The 25,973-nt window shown below is 37.5% G+C and overlaps 1 protein-coding gene across 3 annotated transcripts in view; it reads left to right on the top strand.

The window, feature by feature from the left end:
• Tenm1 (teneurin transmembrane protein 1) overlaps positions 1-25,973 on the top strand; it is a 572,293-nt gene that overhangs the window by 289,928 nt on the left and 256,392 nt on the right. For all 3 annotated transcript variants that reach the window (XM_038316304.1, XM_038316305.1, XM_038316306.1), the window contains exons 7-8: positions 21,434-21,633; positions 22,819-23,029. In XM_038316304.1, coding sequence (XP_038172232.1) covers positions 21,434-21,633; positions 22,819-23,029 — 411 coding nt within the window. The remainder of the gene's footprint in view (positions 1-21,433; positions 21,634-22,818; positions 23,030-25,973) is intronic.

Below are 25,973 nucleotides of genomic sequence, written 5' to 3' on the forward strand. Positions count from 1 at the left end.
TGAAATGATACTACTGTCATTTTAATAGGCAAATCTTATGAAAAGGAATGGACAGAGGACTTTACCTCACATGTTCTATAAGAAAGGATGTATTGTACACGTTTGGTGTATGTGTGTGCATTTGATGTGAGAGAAAGAGAGAGGAAGAGAGAGAGAGAGAGAGAGAGAGAGAGAGAGAGAGAGAGAGAGAGAGAGAGAGAGAGAGAGAGAGAGAGATTGTACTTAGCAGTTTCCCAGAACACTGAAAGAATGGGGATATTTCTTAACTATGATTTCTCTAGCATCAGGATCAAGTAAAATCCTAACATTTTTAGCATCCATCTGACTGAGGGTAAAATTTATTGAGAAGTTCAACAATGAATTCTTCCAAGTTAGATGTCAAAATAGAAAACCAGGAACAAAGAAAAGTGATAAGGAAAAAGAACTGAAATATACTAAAGGCAGCAATAGCATTTTTACTGTTTTGCAAAACACTGGCCTTGGTAGGGCGAGTGGCATTTCTTTGAAATTCATCCCACAAGATCTATCTTTGCAACAGCAAAGGAGAAAAAATGATGCTTTCTAGTCAGTTTCTGCTGAATATACGACCATGTAAACAACACTGCATTGATTGATATGGCACAATTTATAGTTTGTCCTGAAGATGTTTTAGCCAAGACCAGATAGAGACTATAGCTTCACTTCTATGGGATCGAGTTTCTCATTTGAAAAATGAGGTGTTTGCTTTCAGCCCCTTCGAGAATCCAGGAGGAAAATCCTTATGCAAATTAAATATTAGCCAGAAATTGCTCATGGATATATAAAACAGAGAAGCTGTAGTTCTGTAGACCAAATAAGGGAGGGGAATACAACCCTGTCAAATCCCCCTTTCCTTTTCAGTTTTTCTTAACAGCTATTAAGGCTTTGACAAACATGGAAGTACCTATTAGGACCATCTCATCGCTAAAGTTACCTCCAACTGTATCTGTTATAAGATCATGAATTCAAATCTCCGGTTAAATGATAATAATTAGCCAATCCAAGTAACAATGGACTTATCTTTGAAAGGGGGGTATATTATTGGAAAATGGTTGAAAGTATGTATGTAAAGATTGTCACTTAGGTACTTGCTGACAATTCTCTTAAATTGAAATAATTGATTCCTAGTTTTTCACCTTCTACCTGCATTTTTTGACATGTGTATAACAATAGCAGCCTACACTTAGAGAGCACTTATGATCTTAAAATACCATAATGCATTTTATCTACATAAGAGTTTTACGGTGTGTCAGCTACTGTTACCTTTGTCTTGCAGTTAAAAATGAAAACAAGAAAAGGTTAAGTAACTTGCCTTGCATAATAGTCATAACTATGGACAGAATTGAGTTTGAGGTCCAGTTTTTCTTGCACTTATCTCAGTGTACTTTAAGCCTCTTCTTTTATATTTAGGGAAATTCTTATCTTCCAGCCAGTCATTTAACTAATAGCTATCTTGATTGCAGATCTTTGTGCATACAATCCAAATATATATATATATATATATATATATATATATATATATATATATTACACACACACACACACACACACACACACACTACCAGCACCACTACCACCACCATTATGAAATGGAAAATTAAGAGCAGTACAAAATGTACCTCTTGAATTGCCTTTTATTGTGGTCTATACAAAAAGAGTAGCAAGGAGAAGAAAAGCAGAAAGAAGGTGAGAGAGTAGACTATGTTTACTTTACTCTGTCTTCTCTGAGCCATAGATATGGTAAAGAAATCTATGCAGTTCTAAGTTTGAAACTTAAATGTCAAGTTAACTTTCTTCATTTACTTGGGGTTTCACAGATATTTATTTCATGGACACAACAAGTAGTTAAAAGTCATGAGAGAGGCTTCCTCCAACAGCAAATGGGAGTGGGTGCAGAGACCCACAGTCAGAAATAAGAGATAGTCTTAATTGGAGGTCTCCATCAGGTCCCTCCCCTTGGAGTTCAGGGAACCCCATGTAAAAGGGGAAGAAAAGACTGTAGGAGTCAGAGGATGGAGGACAGCCAGAGAACACCACGCATAGAATGAACTAATCAAGGTACATATGGGCTCACAGAGACTGAAGCAGCTGCCACAGGGCTTCTATGGGTCTGCACCAGGTCCTCTGTGTACATGTTATGGCCTTTAGCTTTCTGTTCTTGTGTGACTCCTAACAGTAGGAGTGGGTATGGTTTTTGACTCTTTCGCTTACTCTTGGTACTCTTTTCCTCCTATTGGGTTGCCTTGTACAGCCTTGACAGGAGGGCTTTTGCCTTGTGTTATTGTACCTTGTTTTGTCCTGTTTGGTTGTTGTTTCTTAGAGGTCTACTTTTTCTGAAGGGAAATGGAAGGGGAGTGGATCTGGGGGAGAGGGGAAGGAGCAGGAAGCTGTGAGGAATGTAGGAAAGGGAAACTGTGGTCAGGATGAGAGAAGACTCTATTTTCAATAAATACATAAATATAAAAGTCTGAAAAAAATTCACTCTGTGGCACCAAATGAAAGGACTGTATTACCCGCACACAGGTAATCACTGTTCATTCAGATGGAACACAGTCCTCCAGAGTAATGCCGAGGTTCTTCAGCATTGGTTCATAGGACATATAGATATTAAAATGCACTGAGCTGCTCTTTGGGTAAACCCAATGTTGCAGTGTCTTTTATTTAAAGGATATCAGAGTCCAGGACACTGTGGTAGAATTGGGAATAATTCATATAAGCACAGTAAACCACATGAATAAAATAGTAGTAATGTACTAACAAAGAAAATATTGTTGGGAACTTAGCATTATTATTTTTAAAGATTGATGTCAAATTACAGTAAATGCTACCTATAATGATATATAGATGTTTCTGCAACACAAGGTTTCAGAGGGCCCAGCTAGAGTGCTGCAACTTGTTTTCAACTATATTAAATCACTTTATCAATATATTTCAGTTTTAACAAAAGCTTTTCTAAAGCTTAGTGGAGACTTGACTTCTAAAGCAAATTTATAAAATGGGTTCTTTATGCTAAAAGGCAAACTTATTGTATAAAAAATTAATGATAAATATTCATGGTCATATATGTTTAATGTGTGATTCTCCTTTCGGTTTAATTATTATCTTATTTTCATTCAGTATGTACCTTTCCTGTGAAGGCTTAATACATGTGTCTGTCTTATGGACTCTTGGGCTTAATAGTCTATATTAACAAAGGTACTAAGTACATTACTATAGAATAGCAGAATTATCATACAAGTCTAGTTCTTTCAATAGTAGAAAATTGTCCTATACCATCCTCATAATTTTATAGACTTTTAGAGAAAGCAGCTCATTGTCGAATTTATCACCCATGTATATATCCTACTATACTGATTTCTATTTATATCTATATTCCAGCCTACGTTATTTCTATAGAAAGATCAATCATTTACCAGCATTTTCACGAAGTTAAATTTATTCAGATTTCAAACTGAAATCTTGCAATTTCAGAATTAAAACACAAGATTGACCACATGTTATTGAATAACCAAGTTGGGAGCTCTTCTCTGAAGAAGACTATTTCTCCCACTCACGATTCCATAGTTGCTTGTAGTTCTTTTCAAAGAATGAGTGCTATAGTTTAATAAAAGCAGCAGGAAGGAGGCATCCCATACAATGGAGCTCACATAGGAGGTTTGTTGAAAAAGGAGAGAAACGGGGCAGTTAAGAGGACAGAGAAGGAGGCAGCAAAAGGGGCAGAGAAGAGGACAGAGGAGGGGTAGAGAGGAGGCAGGGACTGATCCCTGGGGACAAGAGTGGCAGAAGAGAAAGAGATGGGAAGTGGGCAAGGCCTACTTTTTATAAGGGAACATAGTGAATGTGCACATGGGGTGCTCTGAGTGTCTGCCACTGAGGACTTACCCCCTAAGAGCAGGCGGATACAGATGCCTGAATACAAGCATTCTCCCGTTTATTTAATATAAAGGGTAAGGAGTTAGAGAGGGGTAGCAAGTGGGGCAGGGATGAGGATGCCATGTTTTTGGGAGTGCTTCCTGCTGACTTGGGGGACATTGATCATCTTTGGGGGACCTGAAAAAATGGGAAGCTACCCATGTCCTGGGTTCTCTGGCTGTTTCACTTCACTGTCCAAGCTACGTGGAACCATCAGGTGCCACTTGGACCTGGCAAAATGCTGACATAGATTCAATTCAGCTCCCTGGAGCTCAGAAGAAGATTGAATTTACAAAAGAGATAAGTTTTAGATACATTAAAAAGCAACCAAAGAGATTTTTAAATTCTGAGATTGTGGCTATGATACTACAGTGGTAGAATATAGTGTTTAGTCCCAGACAGCAGCTGTAGGCAGGCAGCAAATGCTATAAAGTCCCAGGCGGCAGCTGTAGGCAGGCTGCGGACTCTGCGAGCAGCCAGTCCCAAGGCAGAGACACCTGCCTGTCCCAGAGCAGTGGCCTGAGCAGTGATGGCGGGCCATGTGGCCGGGAGAGCCAAGCAGTGGCGGGTTCCCAAGAGCAGGCCAGGTTCCCAAGAGCAGGACAGTGCGGTGCGTGTAAACATGTGGCGGGTAAAAGGCACATAGAAACAGAAAATAGGCATAAAGCTAAACATTTATTAAAGGAGAGAGAGAGAGAGAGAGAGAGAGAGAGAGGAAGCAGAGAAGTGGGGAGAGAGACAGATGACTCTCTGAGAGTTAGATGGGAAAGAGAGCTAGCTCAGGCTGGAAGCTGAAGATCAGCCAGCCTCAGCCAATGGGGGAGGGAGTGGGCGTGGCTTGTCTCTTAAAGGGACCAGGGACCAAAACCATAACACTAATAGCTTATCAGAATTCCATCAATTAATGTCAAGTAATATAGTGAGAGAAAGAAATCGGGAACATTCTTCATTATTTTAGACATCTCAAATCACTTTCTCCTTATCAGCACTTAAGCCTTCCTTCCTTCACATAAACAAACCGTAAAGCACCTGTCCCTTTCCCATCACCACAGCGCCACGTGGACACCCTCTTTCTATCCAATTTACCAAGTGGTTGATGACTGAGGGCAGTCAATAGTAAAAAGTGAAACAGAACAAATTTGTACCAAAGTGGTAAGGTTATCTCCTGAGAAGGCAATGAAAAGTGACAGGGGAAAGATCACCAGGAACAAATGGAAAAAGGAGAAAAGGGGTCTGCGAGCAGGGACTGAAGGAACACAGAGATCAGCATTGCCCTTGACAAACCGTGGGGGCAAACATCTAACTCTGGGAAAAGGACCCACTTGGGGAACCAGAAACTCAATTATAGAATATATATCTTGTTTATCAAACATATGTCACTACTTATTTAAATTCTCTAGAAAGCTTAGTGTTGAACACTTGTCAAAGACCTAAATACTCAAGTGTAAACCTCTAAGTCAGTTTTTGCCAATTTAAATAGACCTTTATAACCTTAAGGTTTTATCACCAAATGGAATATATTCTAAACCAGGGTTGGATCACATATAACCTTAAATTTCTATCATCATATAAAAGTCCAGACTAATCCAAAATATCTGAGACTTGTTGCTGTCTTCTTCTAAAAGGAGATAAAACAAACAGAAGGTTCATTAGGACTAATTAGTGTACTCTTTAACCTTAGTAAAAGATGGCTTCCAACCATGTAGCTGCTTACATCATGATGAGGTCACCAACTAAGATGGAGGAGAGCCATGTGGTTGCTGTTTAAAACATGTTGTTCTAAACAATAATTACATGCACATATACACAGAGTTAAATCCAAGTTACATATACATAAATGCAGAATCAAACCTAGTTTACATTTACACATACAAGATTAAATCCAAGTCACATGTACACACACACACACACACACACACACATTAAACAGAAGTTGAGTAAATAAAAAGAAAGGGAGAACTGGTACGTGCTGACCAAGAGGAAGCTGGCTTCTCCATGTGTCCCACACGTAGCAACAAAAAGACAGGAGGTTTAGAGAGGGAGAGCAGACAGACCCAAGCAGGTCACAAAGCAAAGAAAAAGAAAGAAAGTGGAGAATTCTTTTCTCGGTTCCCTCACTGCCTGCTCCAAATACTGAGGCCAGCTTTCATTTGAAAGCAGTAGTCAGTGGGTCTCGAAAAGCGAAGAAGTGCACGATTCCCAAGGTTGAGGCAGATCCAGGGATCCAGGAAAGATCAGATAGAGTAGTCACAAGCTGTTCAATATATCATGATGCAAGAACAGTAGAGTCAAGGTCTCTGAGCCCGAGAGAGACACAGTTGCTTGGTTCCAGGACTTCGGGGAAACTCAGAAGGTGAGAAGAGGACTGTGGTTAAGAAATGAAGCCCCATCCAGGTTGTGGTGGTGTACGCCTTTAATCCCAACACTCAGGGGGACAGAAGCACATCTCTGTGAGTTTGAGGCCATGCTGGTCTACAGAGCAAGTTTCCGGACAGCCAGAGATACAAAAAAACTCTGTCTCAGAAAGAGAGAGAGAGAGAGAGAGAGAGAGAGAGAGAGAGAGAGAGAGAGAGAGAGAGAGAGAGAGAGAGAGAGAGAGAGAGAGAGAGAAAGGGAGGGAGAGAGGGAGGAAGGGAGAGAGGGAGGGGGGAAAGAAGGGAGGAAGGAAGGAAGGAAGGAAGGAAGGAAGGAAAGAAGGAAAGAAGGAAAGAAGGAAAGAAGGAAAGAAAAGAAATGAAGGCTCACATCTAGGGGAATGGTCAGAGGAAGGTAGACTACCAGAGACCCAATTGTTGGTGCTGAATGGAAGGCAAAGCTCTCAGTAAAGGAGAAAGCAGCTTTGTTATAGGTGTAAAAGAGCAGATCAGAAAGCAAATTTGTTGCAGGTGGATCTGAAGAAAGTGGATCTGTTGCAGATGGGGCAGACAGGTAAAGTCCTAGGGTGAAGTGGGTACCTTTGGCAGGCTCTGCCAAGATATGCCACTAAGCAAACATGCCACATGGAACAGAGCTAGTGCAAGAGGCTTGTTGGGAGGGGGAGACCAAAAGGGTGAAAGAGTGGAAGACCGCATCAGAGTAGGAACTTGAGAGAGGCAGACAGACAAGATGAAGAGAAGCAATAGAAAGAAGGGGCAAGAGAGGAAACTAGAGACAAAGAAAGGAGTAAAAGAAAGAGACGAGACAAACCAAATGAGCTCTGTCTGGCAGGCACTTTTAAAGGGTGCATATGTTGCATAGCTGATGGCAGAAAAGGACCTGGTAACATGTAACTGCTTTGGTGGCAGAGACAGGCTGTTGCTGCGGAAACTAACATTGGCATTCATTAATGAAAGAAGCAGTGTTAGATGTATAATACCCTTTTTGTGTATTTGAGAGAGTTTACTCAATGAAAGGGAGAAATGCAGCTTAATAGGCTTCATAGCTGAATAGAGGAACAGGGAGAAAGAACACAGAGAGGGTTTGTAGCAAAAATAAGATAAGGCTTGAAAATAGGGTACCTCCTTCCATCTATGGGATCACTGGGAAAATATTGTAAAGATCCCATAAAATATCGGGATATAGAATTCTGGGAAGTGGCCATTTGGATTGATATCTAAGGGGTATTTGGGCCAGATCTGACTGCAAAGACAGACAAGTTTAGAGGCCCTTTAAAGTTTGAGAGCTTGGAGGTATAGAGCATGACACAGTTCTCTTAAGTGAGGCAGAGAAATAAGATCCAAGGGTCAGCAATTCCTAACATGCCAGGATTTCAGAGAGAATCAATTGAGGCTGGGCAGTGGGTCATCATTCAAAGATCCAGAGGCCACAGGGTACTGAACCCCAAGAGAGGCATCGTTGCCTGATATCAGGGCTTGTTCAAGAGGAAAGAAATGAAGGTAAATGGATAAATCCTTACTTGTGGAGAATGGCCAGAGAAGGGGGGCTCTCCAGTCACGCTGGTGTTAGATAGAGGGGGCCAGCGACCTGTTAGTTAAAGAAGTGAGGCTGTCATATGTGGACTCAGATCCAGGGTCCCAGCATGCCTCAGTCTGCCAGGCAAGAGGAAGCACCAAGAGAACCTCCCAAATTCATGACAACCAGTGCTATAATTTTAAGAAACGGTAAGGAGGAGTCATATCATAAAACTGGGCTCATATGAGAAGTTTATTGGAAGAGGGGGGGCAGAATTGGGGACAGAGAAGGGCAGAGAGATAGGTGCGGATAAAGGGAAAGAAGAAGGAGCAGAGAGGGAGGCAGAGACCAGTCCCTATGGACAATGGTGGGAGATGGACAAGGCCCACCTTTTATAAGGGAACATAACGAATGCACACATGGGGTGCTCTTTGTGGCTGCAGCTGAAAATGTGTCCTGTCAGGACACTAATGGCAGACCAGTAGAGATGCCTGAATACTAGCAATGAAGCTCCATGAGATTCCCCTACCCATGGTATCTTGTGTATCAGTGCCATCCTTGTTCAGGTCTCTTTAGCAGCCATGTTGATAGGGCTTCATAGGTGTAGCTTCTCTAATATTTCTAGGAGATAAATTTTCACAGCAATATTCCTGTTCTTCTGGCTCTTCCAACAAATCCAACCCCTATCCTGCTATGATCTTTGATACTAAAGGAAACTCCTGAAATAATAAAAAATATACACACAAAACATAATGTGGACTGATATGTATGTATATATATATATATATATATATATATATATATATATATATTCCACATTAGGTTTCATGGTCTGAGTTGATGAGGATGACTGAACAGATCACTTTCTCTTGCTCCAGAGGTCACGCTAGGCCTGGTCTCACGCCAGGCCCAGTACAATAAGCTCAGGGGGCAAGGTGCTTCTCTGACTCTTTGGAGAGATATGGGAACACAAAGTGATTCCCACAGAGACCTTCTCCTCTGTTATCCAGCAAAGGATCAAAGGCAGAACAGAGGAAATCCTAGCAGAGACCCAGTGTGGATTCAGAACTAACAGAAGCACAATTCATCAGATCTTCACTTTGAGGCAACTGGCAGAAAAATACGAAGAATTTGGAAAAACTTAATATGTCTGTTACATCAACTTCAGGAAGGCCTTTGATAGCATTTGGAGGAAAGGACTTTGAGAACCAATGAGATTCTATAGGTATCCAGAGAAAATCAGAAGATACTAGAAAATGCCTGTAAAGATAGCTTTGCATCAGTCAAAGTCTGTGGAAAACTAAGTTCTCTGTCTAACTAAGTTAAGGTAATCGTAGGGTGTTGAAGGGATGTGTCCTCTCACCTCTACTCTTTAATATATTCCTAGAATTGATAATAGCAACAGCCCTGGAGGATGAGGAGATGGGCATGTGAATCAATAACTTGCATTTCTCTTATGATATAGCACTACTTGCTGAAAGTCCAACTGAGCAGCAGGCCATGGTAAATAGAGTGGTGGAAGTCAGTGAAAACCTTGGAGTGAAACCAAACATTGAGAAGACTGAGGTACAACATATGGGAAGGGCGCACAAGAATTTTAACATTGTAATAAAGAGTCAGAACCTCAGGCAGTCAACTTTGTCAATCTAGGAGGAAACCTCAGTTCAAAGGAGGGAACTACTTCAGATGTCAAAAGGCAGATAGGGATAGCGAGGAACTAGGAGAGGTTTGGTCAGCAAGAGAAATAACGACAAGAACAAAATTACAAGTGTATGAGACACTTCTCTTGAGCTGCCTTCTTTATAACTCTGAAATCTGGACAACAAAATGCTCCTCAGAACACCGGAATGTGTTTGAGGTGGCATGTCTCAGGAGGATTCTAGGCATCACACGAAGAGACAGACTGCAGAGCAATGATGTTAAGAATCATCTCCATCTACAGAAGAAAGAAAACTACAGGATATGGCAGCGGAGCTTGAGATACTTCAGCCATGTTTTGAGAATGAATGACAGCAGATACACAAAGACAGCACTGCTTTGAGGAGGGCATGGGATAAGGTGAAGGGGAAGGTCCACAAAACGCTGGATAGACAGCAGAAAGGAAGACTGTGGAACCTTGGGTGTGACAATAATACAAGTATCTAAGACTGCCCAGGACAGGAACAACTGAAGAACCACCATAAACAACAAGCTTCCCATGAATGCTTAAGCATTGCCAGAGCATAAATAATTATATATATGTGTGTGTGTGTGTGTGTGTGTGTGTGTGTGTGTGTGTGTGTGTGTGAATGTGTGTGTGTATATGATGCACACATAATATATTGTAACACTAAATAAACAGAGGCCTTGAATTTGAATAAGAGCAAGGCACATAGCTGGTTGGTGAAAGGAAAAGGGGAAATGATGTAACTATATTTTAACTTCAAATATAAAAAAATATTTAAATCAAACACAAGTATGTGCTTCCCACATGTAACTTAGTAATTGCATACAAAATAATTCCATGCACTTGCTTTGCCTCTATATTTCTGACAATAGGCATTTGTGTCTACTTTTTATCTTTTCTTGAATCCCCTATCTTTCCTTAGTCCATTGACTTGTCTTTTCCTGTTTTCATTATACTGCCTATTGAAGTTGTTTTGATCAAATTAACACACAGGTACCATCTTACCTTCTTTGACCTGGAAGAAGTAAGAATAAATTAAATTGTTGGGTTGGCAGAGAAATTCCACCTAACCACACCAGTCCTCCCATTAACATAATTGGAAAGCAAATAAAATGGAATTCTTAAAGTTAAAAAACACAGAAACCCTTGATTTTCAATGTTATGTCAATTAAGTTTATATTTAATGGTGCTAAGTACTGCAAAGGGTTAACAAATGAATCAGAAAACATGGTTGTTGCCCTTAAGGAGTCTGATTAAATCAGAAAGCTGAAAGAACATGCATACAGGTACCTGCAATCAAAATAGCATACAGCCAGCTGTTATACAGAAATAGAAGTAAGATGATTAAGTATTTAAAAGCTTAAAATTAAAAAAAAAATGTGAAAGGGTAACACATTTGCAGTGGTCTGTGTCAGACAGTGGAAAACAAGGTGACTGAATCCTGATAAACTTTAGGAGTACATATTTAGGGGTAAGTATAGTCACAGGGGAAATGCAGATTGTAAAAGTCTCCATGATAAGCATGTGATGAAGTGAAGCAATATGGGTACTGGATGGAGACAGAAAATGATGAGATAAATTGTACAAATATCTAAAGGACCACAAGAGTTATTGTTTACACAAGGAGAAAGATTTCTGCTTTGAAGGCAAAAAATATTAGGCAATAGAGAGGGAGAGACTGAAGATGCCAGTAAGAAGAGATTGTAAAGGAACTAAAGTCCTAGAGGCAGCAAATGAGAGAGGAGGGAGAAGCCTCAAGGATAAACTAGTACACCAAATTGTATGCTGTACCAGTATAGACCTAATGTATTTTTTAAAACTATGAAATAGGAACCCAAGAAAGAAGGCACTATAAATGTTTACTATTATTATTCTTATTATTGCTAACCTTTGAAATGAGTTTTGTCTGTAAAAATATGTTAATTTCATATTATTGAATTTCTTCTGGGTCCCTAAATTGTATATATCAAAGGTTATAGCAGCATGACAACCAATGAAAATCAATGTCTATGCAAGCTGCCTCTCTGTCTAGAGGTCAGGTATTAGACTTTATAAAACTCTTTCATTACTTTCAACTATGTGATAGATAATCATCTAATTGGTCATAGATGTGCAGTTAGCAGATATCTAGAATTTAGACAGATATAAATGTTCCGAGTGTTCCACAAATGCATTCTAAGGTAAATAGTAAACTAGAATGAGCCCCTGGCACCACATCAAAGTCCAGAATGATACATAACAGTATCTAATATGACATATGAAATGTACAAAATAAATATCTCTCTGGTTACTCCTTCCCATTCATACCTTGTACAAGTACTGGAAAAAGCTTATGTAGTTTGTCTTCTAGGTATCAGATGGCATACCACCATTCAAAAACACATAAAAACTCTTGAGATGTTATACGTAGTTTGTACATATATGCACAAATATTCCGTGTCACTTATACCTCTTAACCATATTTCTATAACAACCATATTGACATATAGTTTATATGCCACTCACTTTAAGTTCACAATTCAATGAATTTAAGCATATTCATAGTTATTCTGCCATCACTACTGCTTTGTGCTTGAACATTGTTATCATTTTAAAAAATTATAAGTATTGTACAGAATTTTTTTTCAAAGTTTGAGTGTTTATTAGTTTTTAAATAAGAGAAGTACTATTTTAATTTTACATCTTGGCTATGTTTCCACACAGGCAATGCCACAGAGTACCATGCCCCACACTAAGCCAGGCATCAGCTCCCTCCCACCCTCCTTGCTCAAGGCCCTGTCGAAGGCCTTTCCAACTAAACACAACGGACAGTTGAGTTCGGCACAAAACACCAATAGGGGCCTGCAGCAAGTCAGAGGGTTGCAGTGAGTCCCTCCTACAGACCACTTGTCACATAGGGCAGGCAGCAAGCATGCTCTTGGTGTAACCCTTGGCACACACTCAGACTCAGAGACACAGTCACACTCTGCCCCGTGTACTTCTCCGGACCTCAGTAGGGCCTCTCTGAATGGGGACAAGACTGTGCAGAATGGCTTCAGAGCATGGGGCCATATTCAGGTCAGCGTGGGGTAAGGCATACAAGGGTAAGAGAGGCCATGTCAGCAATGAATAGCGTTATGAAAAAATTCCAAGCCAGCAGGACAGACGTGGTTCTTGATGGTCCCATTTCTGCGACAATGAAGTTATCCAGTTTAAAGCCTACTGTGAACACATCACTGTTTTTTTTTTGTTGTTGTTGTCCATTCCTTCTTCTCCAATACCTTTTTTATCCCATCTACCACTTTTCCATCCTGATTTCATGTTTTCTTTTCTTAAACCTGATAAATCCACTTAGTGCAACTTGTATGTGCATGGATATAGGAACAATCTACTGGGTCACAGGTAGCCTCTCAGGGGCCACATCCCTGAAAAAACCAAACTTTGTTCTTTCTCTCCTGGCAGCCATAAATTTCTAATAGCTCCTCAGCAAGGAATGATACTTTATCAACCTCTCCCCTATCCATGCTAGGATTTTGGCTGTCTTGATGGTATATAGGTCTTATACATGCATGAGTGAATGAGTTCATGTGTGTGAAGGCCCTATCATGTGCAGCAAACACTGTCTTGATGAAAATTCCCACTACCTATTGCCCTTATAATATTTCCACCATCACCAATAATCCCCAAGCCTTGATGGTGTGGTGCAATATAGATATTATACAGAGATCAGAGTACTCCATAGTCTAATATTCTCTAAAGGTTCATCTGTTGTGAGGGTCTACATTAATTTTCATCCGATAAAGGCTGACAAATGTTGTAATTTATGTGCATAAAGGTAAGAACTTAAGGGGTCATTTATTATTATGACATTAATTTAGCAGAATAATAGTATTATGCTCTCACCTTAGGGCCTAGGACCTAGCCAGCTAACATAACATTCAGCCCACTGTTACACCAGTGAGAAAAGCAGACTAAGGCTATTTATTACTTTTCTCCTCCAATAGCATGCATAGAACCTCCCAGTGCTATAAAAGCAACACAAAATTTAATTATTTCCAAAACATTTAAGAAACAATTTAAAAGAATTTTGTATTATTTTTTAAATTATCAATAAACAAATACACACTCAAATACCATTCCAACTAAGTAATACAATTAAAGACAAAGTTTTACCAATGCCATTTTATCATAGACCACATACACATATATATATATATATACAGAAAACATATACTTTACTGTATAAGGTATTGTGATAGGTTATAAAGAATTTCCATTTATTTTACATGTAGAGTAATATATCTGTGAAGTGTAAAATTAATTAATGAATTTTAAACAACAATCTATTAACACCATCATAAAGACAAAGGTTTACAAACCTATAGTATTCACTTCAATTTCTTAAGTGTCTAATTTTTTAATATTTATTTATTTTATATCCCAACAGCAGACACCCGCCATCCTCTCCTCCTAGTCCCTCCCCCAGCCTCCACTCTGCTCACCTAATCCACTCTGCCTCCATTTCTATTCAAAAAAGGGCAAGCTTCCCATATATCAACAAAACATAACCTATAAAGTTGCAGTAAGACTAAGCACCTCCCCTTGTATTAAGGCTAGGCAAGAGACCCTGTATGAGGAGTAGGATCGCAAAAGCCAGGAAAAGAATCAGAGACAGCACTTGCTCTGACTGTTAGGAGTCCCACAAGAAGGCCAAGATACACAACTGTGTCATATAAGCAGAGGGCCTAAGTCAGTCCCATGCAGGCTCCCTGGTTGTCAGCTAAGTCTTTGTGAGTACCAATAAGCCATGTTAGTTGTTTCTGTGGGTTTTCTTAAGATGCTCATGACCCCTCTGGCTCCTACAATCCTTCCTCCCCTCTTCAGGATTCTCCAAGCTCAGCCTAATGTTAAATTGTGGATCTCTGCATCTGTATCCACTAGTTGCTGGAAGATGTCTCTCTGATGACTATTGGTCTAGGCATGAATCTATGTGTAGCAGAATATTGTTAAGCATCATTACATTGATGTTTTTTGTTCTAGTCATGTATGGTTCCATCCTAGGTCTCTGGGTCATCCAGCCTCTCTCGCTCGGTCCTGGCACTCTAGGCAATGTCAGAAGTGGGTTAACTCTCCTGGCATGGGTCTCAGGCTAAACAAGTCATTGGTTGAACACTCCCACAATCTCTGTGCCACTCTTACGGCAGAACATACATAGTCAAGACAGACTGTAGGTCAAAGGTTATGTGGCTGGGTTGGTGTCCCAATCCTTCCACTAGAAGTCTTGCCAGGTAACAGGAAATGGACTGTTCAAGCTACATATTCCCTACTGCTAGGAGTTTTAACTGGGTTCAACCTTGTAGAGTTTCCCTTGCACCAAGATTTTGTAACCCTGAAATAGCCCCCTTTCTAGTCATCTCTTTCAGCACTATCCCCTTCCACACCCCCACCTGATTTCTTGTGTTCCCGTCCCCCCATCGCCAGCCACTTCCCTTTCCACCCACAAAATCTTTTCTTTTTCACCTTCCCAGGAAGATCCAAGTATCCCCCATTGAGCTCTTTGTTATCTAACCTCTCTGGGTCTATCAATTATCCTTTACTTTACAGCTAATATCCACTTTTAAGTGAGTACATGCCGTGTTCATATTTCTGGGTCTAGGTTACATTACTCAGGATGATTTTTTTAATTCCATCCAACTTGCCTGCAAATTTCATGAAATCATTATTTTTAACAGCTGAGTAGTATTCCACTGTATAAATGCACATTTTCTTCATCCATTTATTTCTTTCTTCAAACCTTGAAATGAAAGGTCAAAATAGGCTACTATAAGAACTAATTTCCACATTCCAATTTGTTTTACTTTTGAAACTGTAACTACAGCATTTTTCTCTTCCCTTTCCTCCCTCTAAACCTTCCCAAAAACCTTCCTTGCTCTTTGCAATTCATGGTCTCTTTTTCATTAATTAGTATGTACATATCTGTTTCCAAATATAATTTACTCAATCTTTTTAATGTTACTTGTATGTATATTTTCACAGCTGACCATTTGGTACTGGATAACCAACTAGAATGCTTTTTTCATTCAGTGTTTACAATGCTTACTACACGTGAGGTTCACTTATCTACTTCTTTGTCCTTACTTTTTGGAAATATATAATGTATGCCAAAATATGTTTGATAGAGAATCTGGAAAACATCTTTTGATGAATTAAAAGTTCATCAAAAATTAAGATATGTGGGTCCTTAAGATCAGTGCCAAAGGTTTTAAAAACAAAGAAGCATAATAATTTTATAATATTCTATTTCAACAGATCATCCAAAAAATAAATGAAACTACATGGATAAAATGGTAGATTTTTGCCATTCCATTTGATATCTTCTAGGTTTTAGATTATGGGAAATAAAGTTTATTTCGCTCTCATTTTTTCTCTAAGAACTAATATTCTAAATTTTACAATGATTTATTAATGTGAGATTATATTATATTGAAATACCATAAATATGATACTTAAATCATGTCACATGCAATATGAGCAATTGAGCTCCTTTCAAGATGTTAAATATACAATAAGATAAAATGAAAAATAAATATATTTTTAGTATATGATTCTTTTCCTTGGGCTACAATGCTTAGCTACTTTTCAGGGAATTCGTAAATGCCTTTTTAAAACGTTTATGTTCCTGTCAATATAAATGCAGTACCTAGTCATTTTTATATGAAGACCTTATATAATGATTCTTTTTAGAGAACACATGCCTGATCATGTGCCAATGTCTGATTGGGTATTGATTTTCTTGTACTGAATCATAATAGAATTAATACCCTTCATGGCATATTAAGTAAAATAAAAAATACACACATTGTGTCCTGAATGTAGTTATTACCCTACAATTATAAACCAATTTTCATAATAATCATGTTAGCATTCATGTATAAGTCTAGGTATTTAAAACCTTAGTTTAAATGACACAGTCGCTACAAACCATGCCCATTATAAATTTCATGCCCTATTTTTTGCCTTCGAGGTAGCTTGACCTTTTCTTGTTGAACGAAGCTACTTTCACTTAGTGTGCCATCCTTGAATATAGCTTATCTGCCTTTCATTTTTCCTGCTCAGCAGTTGATGCCTGTGTTGCAACCTATAAAGAGAGTGTTTAGCTCCAACTAAATTGGTGGATATTGGTAAGACTGTGATAACTACAGTACTGCACAGTATGATATGATTCATGGCTCTCTGCATTTCATTCCCCATGTGTACAAAGAAAAGCATTCTGTTACTAGAGAACATGCTCTTCTTGAGCCTTTTGATATGTTTCAGCGAAAAAAAAGTGATTAAATGATCTTTGAAACACAAACATTGCAATAGCATAGCTTTTCATTCTGTTGTTTGTAATTTGTATTAGAATCAGACTCTGTGCTAAGTTTGCTCAGTGTTTTCTTTTGCCTTTATTAATCAAGCTGGATTTTCATAAAACCCACATTTTGAATTGTTTCGATATTTTTCCTAGTTTCCCCCTCTTGTGAGTTACACTGTTAAAAATGAAATAAATGACCTCATAGTCCATAACCAATTTGAAAGATAATAAAATGGAGAAAGTTATTTAATGGATTAATTTGCCAACAGGAACATATGTCTCTTTCTGATGCACAAAATCCTAAGAGATTAGAGTCTTGGAAATTTCCCACCTGGGGGAATGTCTCTTCTCTAATATGAAAATACCACCCCTAGATTATTTTCTCACTTTTTATTGAAATTATGGTCCACTTGTTTATATATTTTATCTCTATTCACATACCGTATATTAATTTTAAGCTTTTAAAGGGGAAGATTGTCTTTTCCTAAAATTATTTTCATAAATTATTCATGCGTATGTACTCTCGATGTACAGTGAAGATAATAACCAGATAACTTCAACAACAGAACTTCACAAGCCTCTTTTTGTTGGCTGAGGTTGCTGTCCTGCCTGGTTCTGCAATAAACACATAGAAACTATATTATTTGAAGTATTGCTAGGCCAATCACTTAAGCATATTGCTAGCTAACTCTTACATCAATTAACCCATTTCTATTATTTTGTATTTTACCACAAGGCTCATGGCCTACCAGCAAGATTCCAGCTGGCAACTTGCGTCTTTATCCTCTGGCAACTCCACAGCTTCTCCCTGACTCTGCCTATTCTTTCTATATCTTTTCCAGCTTGGCTATATTCTGTTAAGCCATTGGCCGAATGCAGTTTCTTTATTAACCAATGGTATACAGATGGAAATCCCACATCATCTTTTGATTTAATAAATAACATAAAGTGCATTATTATATAATTCATGATGTTTATACAGTTCAGAAATAGAAGTTGTAATATTAGGTCAGTCTTCCATATGAAATTTAATATCCCCAACCAGTTTTTGCAGTTTTAAAAAATCAGCAGATTGGTTAGTTAAAGAGTATTCATATGATTCTTTTCCTTGGGCTACAATGCCCAAAAGAGTTTGTTGGTTGACCCTAGAACATTTTGAATTGTTTTATGTTTATAATTTATAATATTGTTTGCATGACCAAGTGGTGCATTTTAAGAAGTGATAAAAAAAAACTTCTAATGAGGATAACTGTTGGATAAACTGAATTTTAAGTTGAGAGCAAAAATGTCTACATAAATATGGTCTATTAATCTCCTGCCCAACGAAGATAATTTTTGGCTCTAAAATCTTAAGAGTTAAATTTATTTTCAATCCTTTGGGAACCAAATTGTTCTGTCTTACTTAGAAAAAAGTAACTTTCAGTGAAAAATAAGGTACTCGGTTGGTCATTTATTATCTCAAAGGGTATGTTTTATTAGAAATGTCAATTTCACAAAATTATGTGTCCTGTAATACATAATTATGCTCAAAATTGCATTTGAAATCTATTATTAACAGTTAAAAGTGACCATTCTTAAAATAGTTATTACTCTTGGCCTTAACACTAAAAGAAATAATGTAGGTATTTCAGGGAGTTAAAAGCTGCAAGCATTGGCCTATGAATAAAGTCACTGCAGGTGTGTTTCTTAATGGGCTGCTAATTTTCTGTAAGGTGAACACAAAGGACAGGGACCATGGGTGTTTTTAAACTGTGTGGTATGGAGACAGAACTAATGTCTGAAAACTACAAAGATGGAATGAAGTGAGGCCAAATTCAATTTTCCTTCCTGAGGTATAAGCCTCCTTGTTTAAAATGGAAGCAAACCAATTTCCTTTCCTCCTTTTCTATTCCTTCCCTCCCCACTACTACATGACATCGTATTCCATAAAAAGATACATTAAGCTATCATATCAAATAAAGCTATTCTTGTGCAAACTAAACATCTACCCTCACAGACCAAGTATTTCTGGGTTTCAGATACTTGGCTATTAGTACTATCCAAATTATCCAAACTCACAATCATGGTGTCAGTTTAACACTCCCTTTGTATTCACAACTATTACCATCACTTCTCAGGTATTGACAAGTGCACAATGCAACATAGACATCACTTGGAATCCTGTGAAAGTGTCTCACTTCAAACCCACTCATTCAATGCTAGTATTTGAAGACTCCTCAGTCACATTAATGTCTGACAAGCTCGGCTTCAGAATCTTCTGTATTGTTCTCATGTCTTTCTCCTACTTTCCATTTATACTAAATTACTTTTCATTAAAATGTACTTTTTCTACAGAAGTTGTTTGTGCTTCCCCTAAATTCAAGTATTTGTGTCATTTTACCTGAATCAACAATGTGTACTCCCTATATTGTTCTTGTGTCTCCCTTTAATACCTTCCTACATTCTGCCTCAAGATTAGAATATCTAATACATCCAAACCTTTCCAGTTTGGGTGGTGGGTGCATCTTTGCTGAAGATTGTGCATTATGAGAAATTAGTATACCTTTGAACTGAACCCTAGGCCTTCCCTCTATTAAAAAATTTTAATCATACCTGTGTAAGACTTCAGTTGGCATTTAATAAATTGGTCTTTAAATTGATCACCTACACAATAAGGATCCTTTCAAAAGTCAAATGTTACCAAATAAAAATCTCAGTGCAAGGTATGGGATATCCCTCTTCCAGTTCTTGGTCAGAGGTAACTTGGAGACCCACAAAGCAATTCAGGATACTGACATTACTAAAAGACACAGTCTCACAGCAAAGTCCCTGATTCTGTTACTTTTTTAATCATTCTGCACCCTCTTTTGCAGTGTTCCCTGAGTCTTAGACATGTGTGTGTGTTTTGTAGATAGATCTGTTAGGACAGCCCTGCATTTTTGAATGGTTGTTTGCTATAATGGCCTCTGTCTGTTGCAAAAAGAAGTTGCCACAATGTGAAGCAAGGACTACACTTTTGTATTTATAATGTAGTTAAAGATTATGCTGGTTTAGTAAAACGGTGGTGTTGGGTTTTCCTCAAAGATCCATGATATCACTGGACTTGGTAAGTTAGCCATATTTTCAGTACCAGATATGATATTCCTCTTGTTGAAAAGGTCTTAAGGCCTGTTGGTTATTGCCAAGATGTGTATGCCGCTACTGCACTTGGGGTTTTTGTTTCATGCAGGATACTGTTGTGGTTGATAGGTGTCATAACTGCATAGGACTGCTGGTTGTCATACTCCTTTGGAAGCTTGGATGGCACCTTATAGTTCTATGGAAGTTAGGCCTCGGGGAAGAGGCATTCAGTTCATTTCCAATCTTTGAGCCCTGTGTCCAAAGTGCATGGTGTCTTCGGAATAGGGATTTAAGTTTCACCTCTTGGGGGCAAGCAAGAGCAGTAGCAACAAGCTGTATGTTTTGGGAATCTCTTTAACAACCCCAACCAACAACTCAAAGGAGGCCTTCTCATGCCTGGTATTGGGGTTTTTGTTAAATCATCTCTCTTACTTGTGGGGAACATTGTTAACTTAGATGAGAAACATGATTTAAACTGTATATGCATATTTATACAGAGAATTACATGTATGGTACGTTTTCATTAGATAAATAATAATGATTCCTTATGACTTTTTCAGATTTTTTTTACTATTCTATATTAGCTTTACTAATCAAATCCTTTTGACTGGTTCCCAAGACAAGATAGACAATATGTCATTATTTCTATCCAACTTTATTTAGAATTCTTCTTTTATATGCATATTCCACAACTATAAGATCACCACATTACAGCACTGTGCTTTAGCGCAAGCTTTCCCTTTCTGTGTTCTAACATCTTTTCCATAGCTATGTCGAAGACTTCTGCTCCTTCTAAAACTCATATTCAATGTCATTTCCCCTAATTACCTTTTTATGACTCATCAATCCATTCATTAAATAATTATATACTGATCATTAATATATATGTAATCCTTTCATACATTCATATATATTGTCTATATACTGAGAATAAAGCAATGAACAATGTAGCCACAGCTCCTGTTCTCAAAATACTTACCTTATATGCTGGGAAAATAGGTAATAAGTAATGTATAAATAAAATATGCAGTGTGTTGGAATGTAAATTACTATGAAAAAATAAAAGACAAAAAGAGCATGAAAAGAGGGATAAAAATATCCCCTAAACAAAATAATTTTCCTTCCTTTGAATACTGATAGCAGTTAATTTCCTTTACCATGTAGTTGCTTTTATACTTGTCCCATTTCCTCCATGATTTTCAAAACTCAATGAGAGGAAGTACTGCATCTTTCTAATCTTTGTAACTCCTGCAGTTATCAAGATAATATTCAGTAAATGCTTAAATGTAATTGTGTTAGACAAAATTAATGGAATAGAAGTTCAACAGAGAAACTGGCATAATAGTTGGCCAGAAAAGGCCCCTTAGAATATATTTAATTTGAGCAAGAGCTTGAAAGATAAGAGGAAGAAAAATTAGTAAGTTGTTTTGACACATCTGTTCTTGAAAAACTAAAAAGCATTTCTTTATAAATTAAGATGAATAATGTGTATAATTCTCTCTTTTTAAAACCAGTGTTTCAGAAGGGACGAGCAATTGATACTGGAGAAGTTGACATTGGAGCACAAGTCATGCAGACCATTCCACCGGGCTTATTCTGGCGTTTCCAGATTACTATCCACCATCCTATATATCTGAAATTCAATATTTCTTTAGCCAAGGACTCTCTACTGGGAATTTATGGCAGAAGAAACATTCCACCTACACACACTCAGGTATTTGATATAATAGGTATTTTCTTAAATCTTTTTAGAAGGTACTATATCAAGCAGTTCAAATGCTGTGATTTGTGAATACTGTAGGAGTCAAAGATGAAGGCAAAAAAATCTTTTTAACAAATAAATATTCAGATTCATCACACTGTAATGAAAACACTGAATGTAGAAATAAAAAAAATGGCATTTAGCAGAACATATTCAGTAAAGATGGTTGAAGAAAGCATTCTTTAAACTTGATCTCCCAATTCCAAAGGAAAGGTCAATGTGACTGTCTCAGTCCTCTCATCTTACTCAACTCTAAAGGTGGTACCGTCAATCCTTTTACTGTTATACCAGTCACAGAATGCACATCAACTAGAAGGTAGTGGCATATATTTTTTTTAAGTAGATGATATTTTACATACAGAGTTCTTTCAATAAGCAATTCCTGTAAATGTTACAAGAATTCCGGTATGTAAAACCTCTGCAGTTTTCATGGCCCATTCATAAACCTTGGATACCATATTTCTCATGTTTTTGTTAAGCTTATTTCTTTTCTGCTTTAATTTACCAGGAATGCTGCTCTATCTATGTAGTTTAAAAGAACTAAATACTCACTCCATATATCCACCAAGAGTGGTGGCTAGCACCAAAACTTTTAATTTCTGGCCAAGTCAAAGATAGTCAAATGAACCACAAAACATAGGAAAGTGTAAAACAATGTGTTCACCAAATGATTAGGGGGAAAGACTGGCTTTTGAATATTTAAATAAATACCCACAAAGGGAGTAAATTGTGATAAATGTCATTTATAATTTTTCATTTATTTGTGTTTCTAAAACCATAAAAAACCTTTTAAATTTGCTGACAAGGTCACATTTCTGAGCAGAATAAGTTATCAAGTATCTACTCTTAGAGAGATACTTTGCTAAAATGTCAAGATCTCATACATAATACTCAAAATTGTGTCTATTTCTTATAGGTGTGCTTTTAATCAATTTTTACTTTGAACATTCCCAAGCTGAGAAGTTCACAAAATTTGTACATGTAGTAAAACAATTTTCAAACCTAACAAATGTCTTTGACTTCAAATATACTTAAGAATTGTTAACTCTCAAAGCACGGAATATGTGAGAGTTAAAGATGGTTATATGCCCAGAAGTAAAAAATAGTTCAAGCTCACAGTTTGTTTGTTTGTTCCAGTTTGATTTTGTGAAATTAATGGATGGCAAGCAACTGGTAAAACAAGACTCTAAGAGCTCTGATGACATCCAGCACTCCCCAAGGAATCTGATCTTAACGTCCCTTCAGGAGACAGGTTTCATAGAGTATATGGACCAAGGACCTTGGTATCTGGCATTTTACAATGATGGAAAAAAGATGGAACAAGTATTTGTGCTAACTACAGCAATTGGTAAGCTGCCTTGGCTGTTATTTGAATTCACAGCATATCTCTTGAAGATACTGGTGGAAAAAGTATTTCATTACTCATCCAAACTGTTCCATCTATCTTAAAGTCACTAGTCACTAAATGTCACCATGAGTAACATTTTATTTTTGTTCTCGTTGTCATTAAAATATTGGGCAAGATTTTTAAAAGCTCTCCAGAATTTGCTGATATTTTTGGACACTAGTCATACGTCCCTTTATATCTTTTCTTTATTAAGAAATAAAGAAACCTATTTTATTCATTATACATACCAATCCAAGTTCCCAGTCCCTCCCCTCCTCCCATTCCTTTCACATACCCTCCCACCCCACCCCACCCCAATCCACTCCTCAGAAAGGATAAGGCACATTGCTTTGGGAAGGTCCAAGACTCTCCCTACTATATCTAGGCTGAGCAAGGTATCCATTCAAAGAGAATAGGTTCCCCAAAAAAGCCAGTACAAGCAGTAGGGATAAATCCTGGTGCCATTGTCAGTGCCCCCCCCCCAGTCTACCCCAGCCATGCAACTGTCAACCACATTCAGAGGGACTATAGGTTCTTAATGAAAATATTCTCTGGATAATATTGTTTTAGAAATCTATATAAATGTACAACTTCATAGGAAAGCTTAAAAGCAAAAGTATCCCTGTTGAACTGAACCATATAGCTTTCTTCTACACTGCCAGTGACGTAGCATGTAGGTTTGTGACTTAAGGGTCAGCATGAGCTAAAAAGTAAATTAAAAGTCAGTATTGGCAAACCAGTGAGTATTTACCTTAATATAGAAAACAGTCTAGGGATGTAGTTTGGTGACAGATTCCCAAAGTTCTATCCCCAATGAGAGAAAAGAAGATAGGAACTAAAGACTCTGCTAAATGGTTTAATTATAAAATAACAGTAAGTAAATCCTTCTTAAAATAGAAAGACTGGCATCAATATATTTATTTAAAACAATTGATTCTAGAACCACTAAGACTTTAAAATACAAACTAAGAATCCTTAGAGAAGAAGAATACTGAGAAAAATAACTTGAGTCATTCCAAGCCGTTCTTCATATTTCTTTGGGTCTGATAGTCAAATGGTTATTTCAGTGTGCCCATGGCTTTTTAAAGTGTGGTCTTTCTAAATGCAATGCCTATAACACTCTTCTTCACCATCACCCTCCTTAGTCTGAAGCATCTCCATCTTTTGACATGTTTTTTTTTCAGTAAACTCATTGCCCTGATTTTTTGTGTGAAGAAAGCGTAGCTCTTTAGCAATTTGCGAGTCCTCAGGGTAAACAACTTGGAAACGGAGCATCGGATCGTTTGAATTTTCATAAAACACATGCCTTTTAAAAGAAGAGAAAAATCTTTTACAGCTGTCAGTTTCCTACACAACTCTCAAGCACTTTATCCTTTAGCTAACCTGTTCAGCCATATGTTTAGGAAGATGTGTTGACTGTTAATAGATAGACCATCTGCTCCTGATAACAATTAGATTCTATTTTTACTTGATGCTGAAGACCTTGAGAGTAGAAAACAGTATTCTAACCATAAGACCATTAAAGTTTTTCTCTAAAATAATGAGAAAAGCACTAAAAATCATACTAAGATGAACTCCATTGATCTCACACCTTCAAAACACATATTTTTGTTAACTTAGGAAAATGATACATTTTCAGTAACATCAATATTTTGTCACTAAGAGTACATCCTTAGAATTCATGGCAATGAAAAAATCAGAATGCAGTTTTGATGATTGCCATTAAATTGTGACCGGCTGATTTAGAAAAATTAGAAGATATAAAATATTTGTGAATATTTTCTCTATTCCATTTAATTTAATCCCTCATCTCAAATTGTAAATACTAACCAAGTTATTAACCTGTCGAAAGTGAGTAGATCCTAAACATGCTTGGGATGTTTATTTCATGCCCAAAGGAATTTCACCTTTCAGAGATAGTCTTATCATTCAGATATCAAACTATCAGTTTCATACGAAACAGTGTGTTTTCCTTTTGCACATGCAAGTCAGTATCTTTACTTTTCTACTTGTTTAATATTAAAAGGAACAGATATATTTCCTTCCCTGTTCCATTAAAGAAAGTTCAAGGGAGCTGGAGATATGGCTTAGCAGTTAGAAGCACTTGTTGCTCTTGCAGAGGAATTGGGTTAAATTCCCAGCACCCACATGGTGGTTCACAACCAACCATAACTCCAGTTGTAGGATATGCCATTGTTTGGCCTCCAAAGACACAAGGTACACACATGATACATATCCATATATGCAGGTAAAACACTCATACCTAAAATAAAAGAGACAAAACAACAAAAATTAGGTTCAAGTAAATTTCCCCCAAATAATCAAAAGCATGTAAATCATTTACCCTAAAGAATAAACATTTTCAGGTTTTTATACCTTATCTTAATGACAGTAAAGGGGACTTATATACTTCAATGCAACACAACTAATGCTTGTGTTGTTTATAATCCATGCAGCCTCTGAATCCATTCCAAACTCTTTAAAGATTGTCTAAAATGGGTTCATACCATTTTCATTTTCTTGTCTTTATTCTGCCAAGGGAAAAACTCCAAGACATCAGCCACAAGTTCTCAAAATATGTAATAAACAAATTAAAGTGCATTGATCTCAATGCTTTAATGTGGGAGTAACTACAGATTCATATAGGGTGCTTGGGAGATTGTAGATTGCTGAATAAGATCTCTTAGACCAGATTCAGGAGATTCAGAACTAAAGTCCAGAAATCCATCTTACAGGTGTCACACAATGATTCTACTTAGTCAAGAGGTTCATAGGCCACAGTTATACAAATATCATTTCTTAACCTTCACTGCAATTACGCACTCTCGTCATCCAAGCTAAGATACCAGGACCACCTCCTAGAATCTCCCTTTTTTTATTAGAAATGTTTTTCCTAATGAAGGAG

The sequence above is a fragment of the Arvicola amphibius genome, chromosome X (genome assembly GCF_903992535.2).
Source record: "Arvicola amphibius chromosome X, mArvAmp1.2, whole genome shotgun sequence".
Lineage (NCBI taxonomy): Eukaryota > Metazoa > Chordata > Mammalia > Rodentia > Cricetidae > Arvicola > Arvicola amphibius.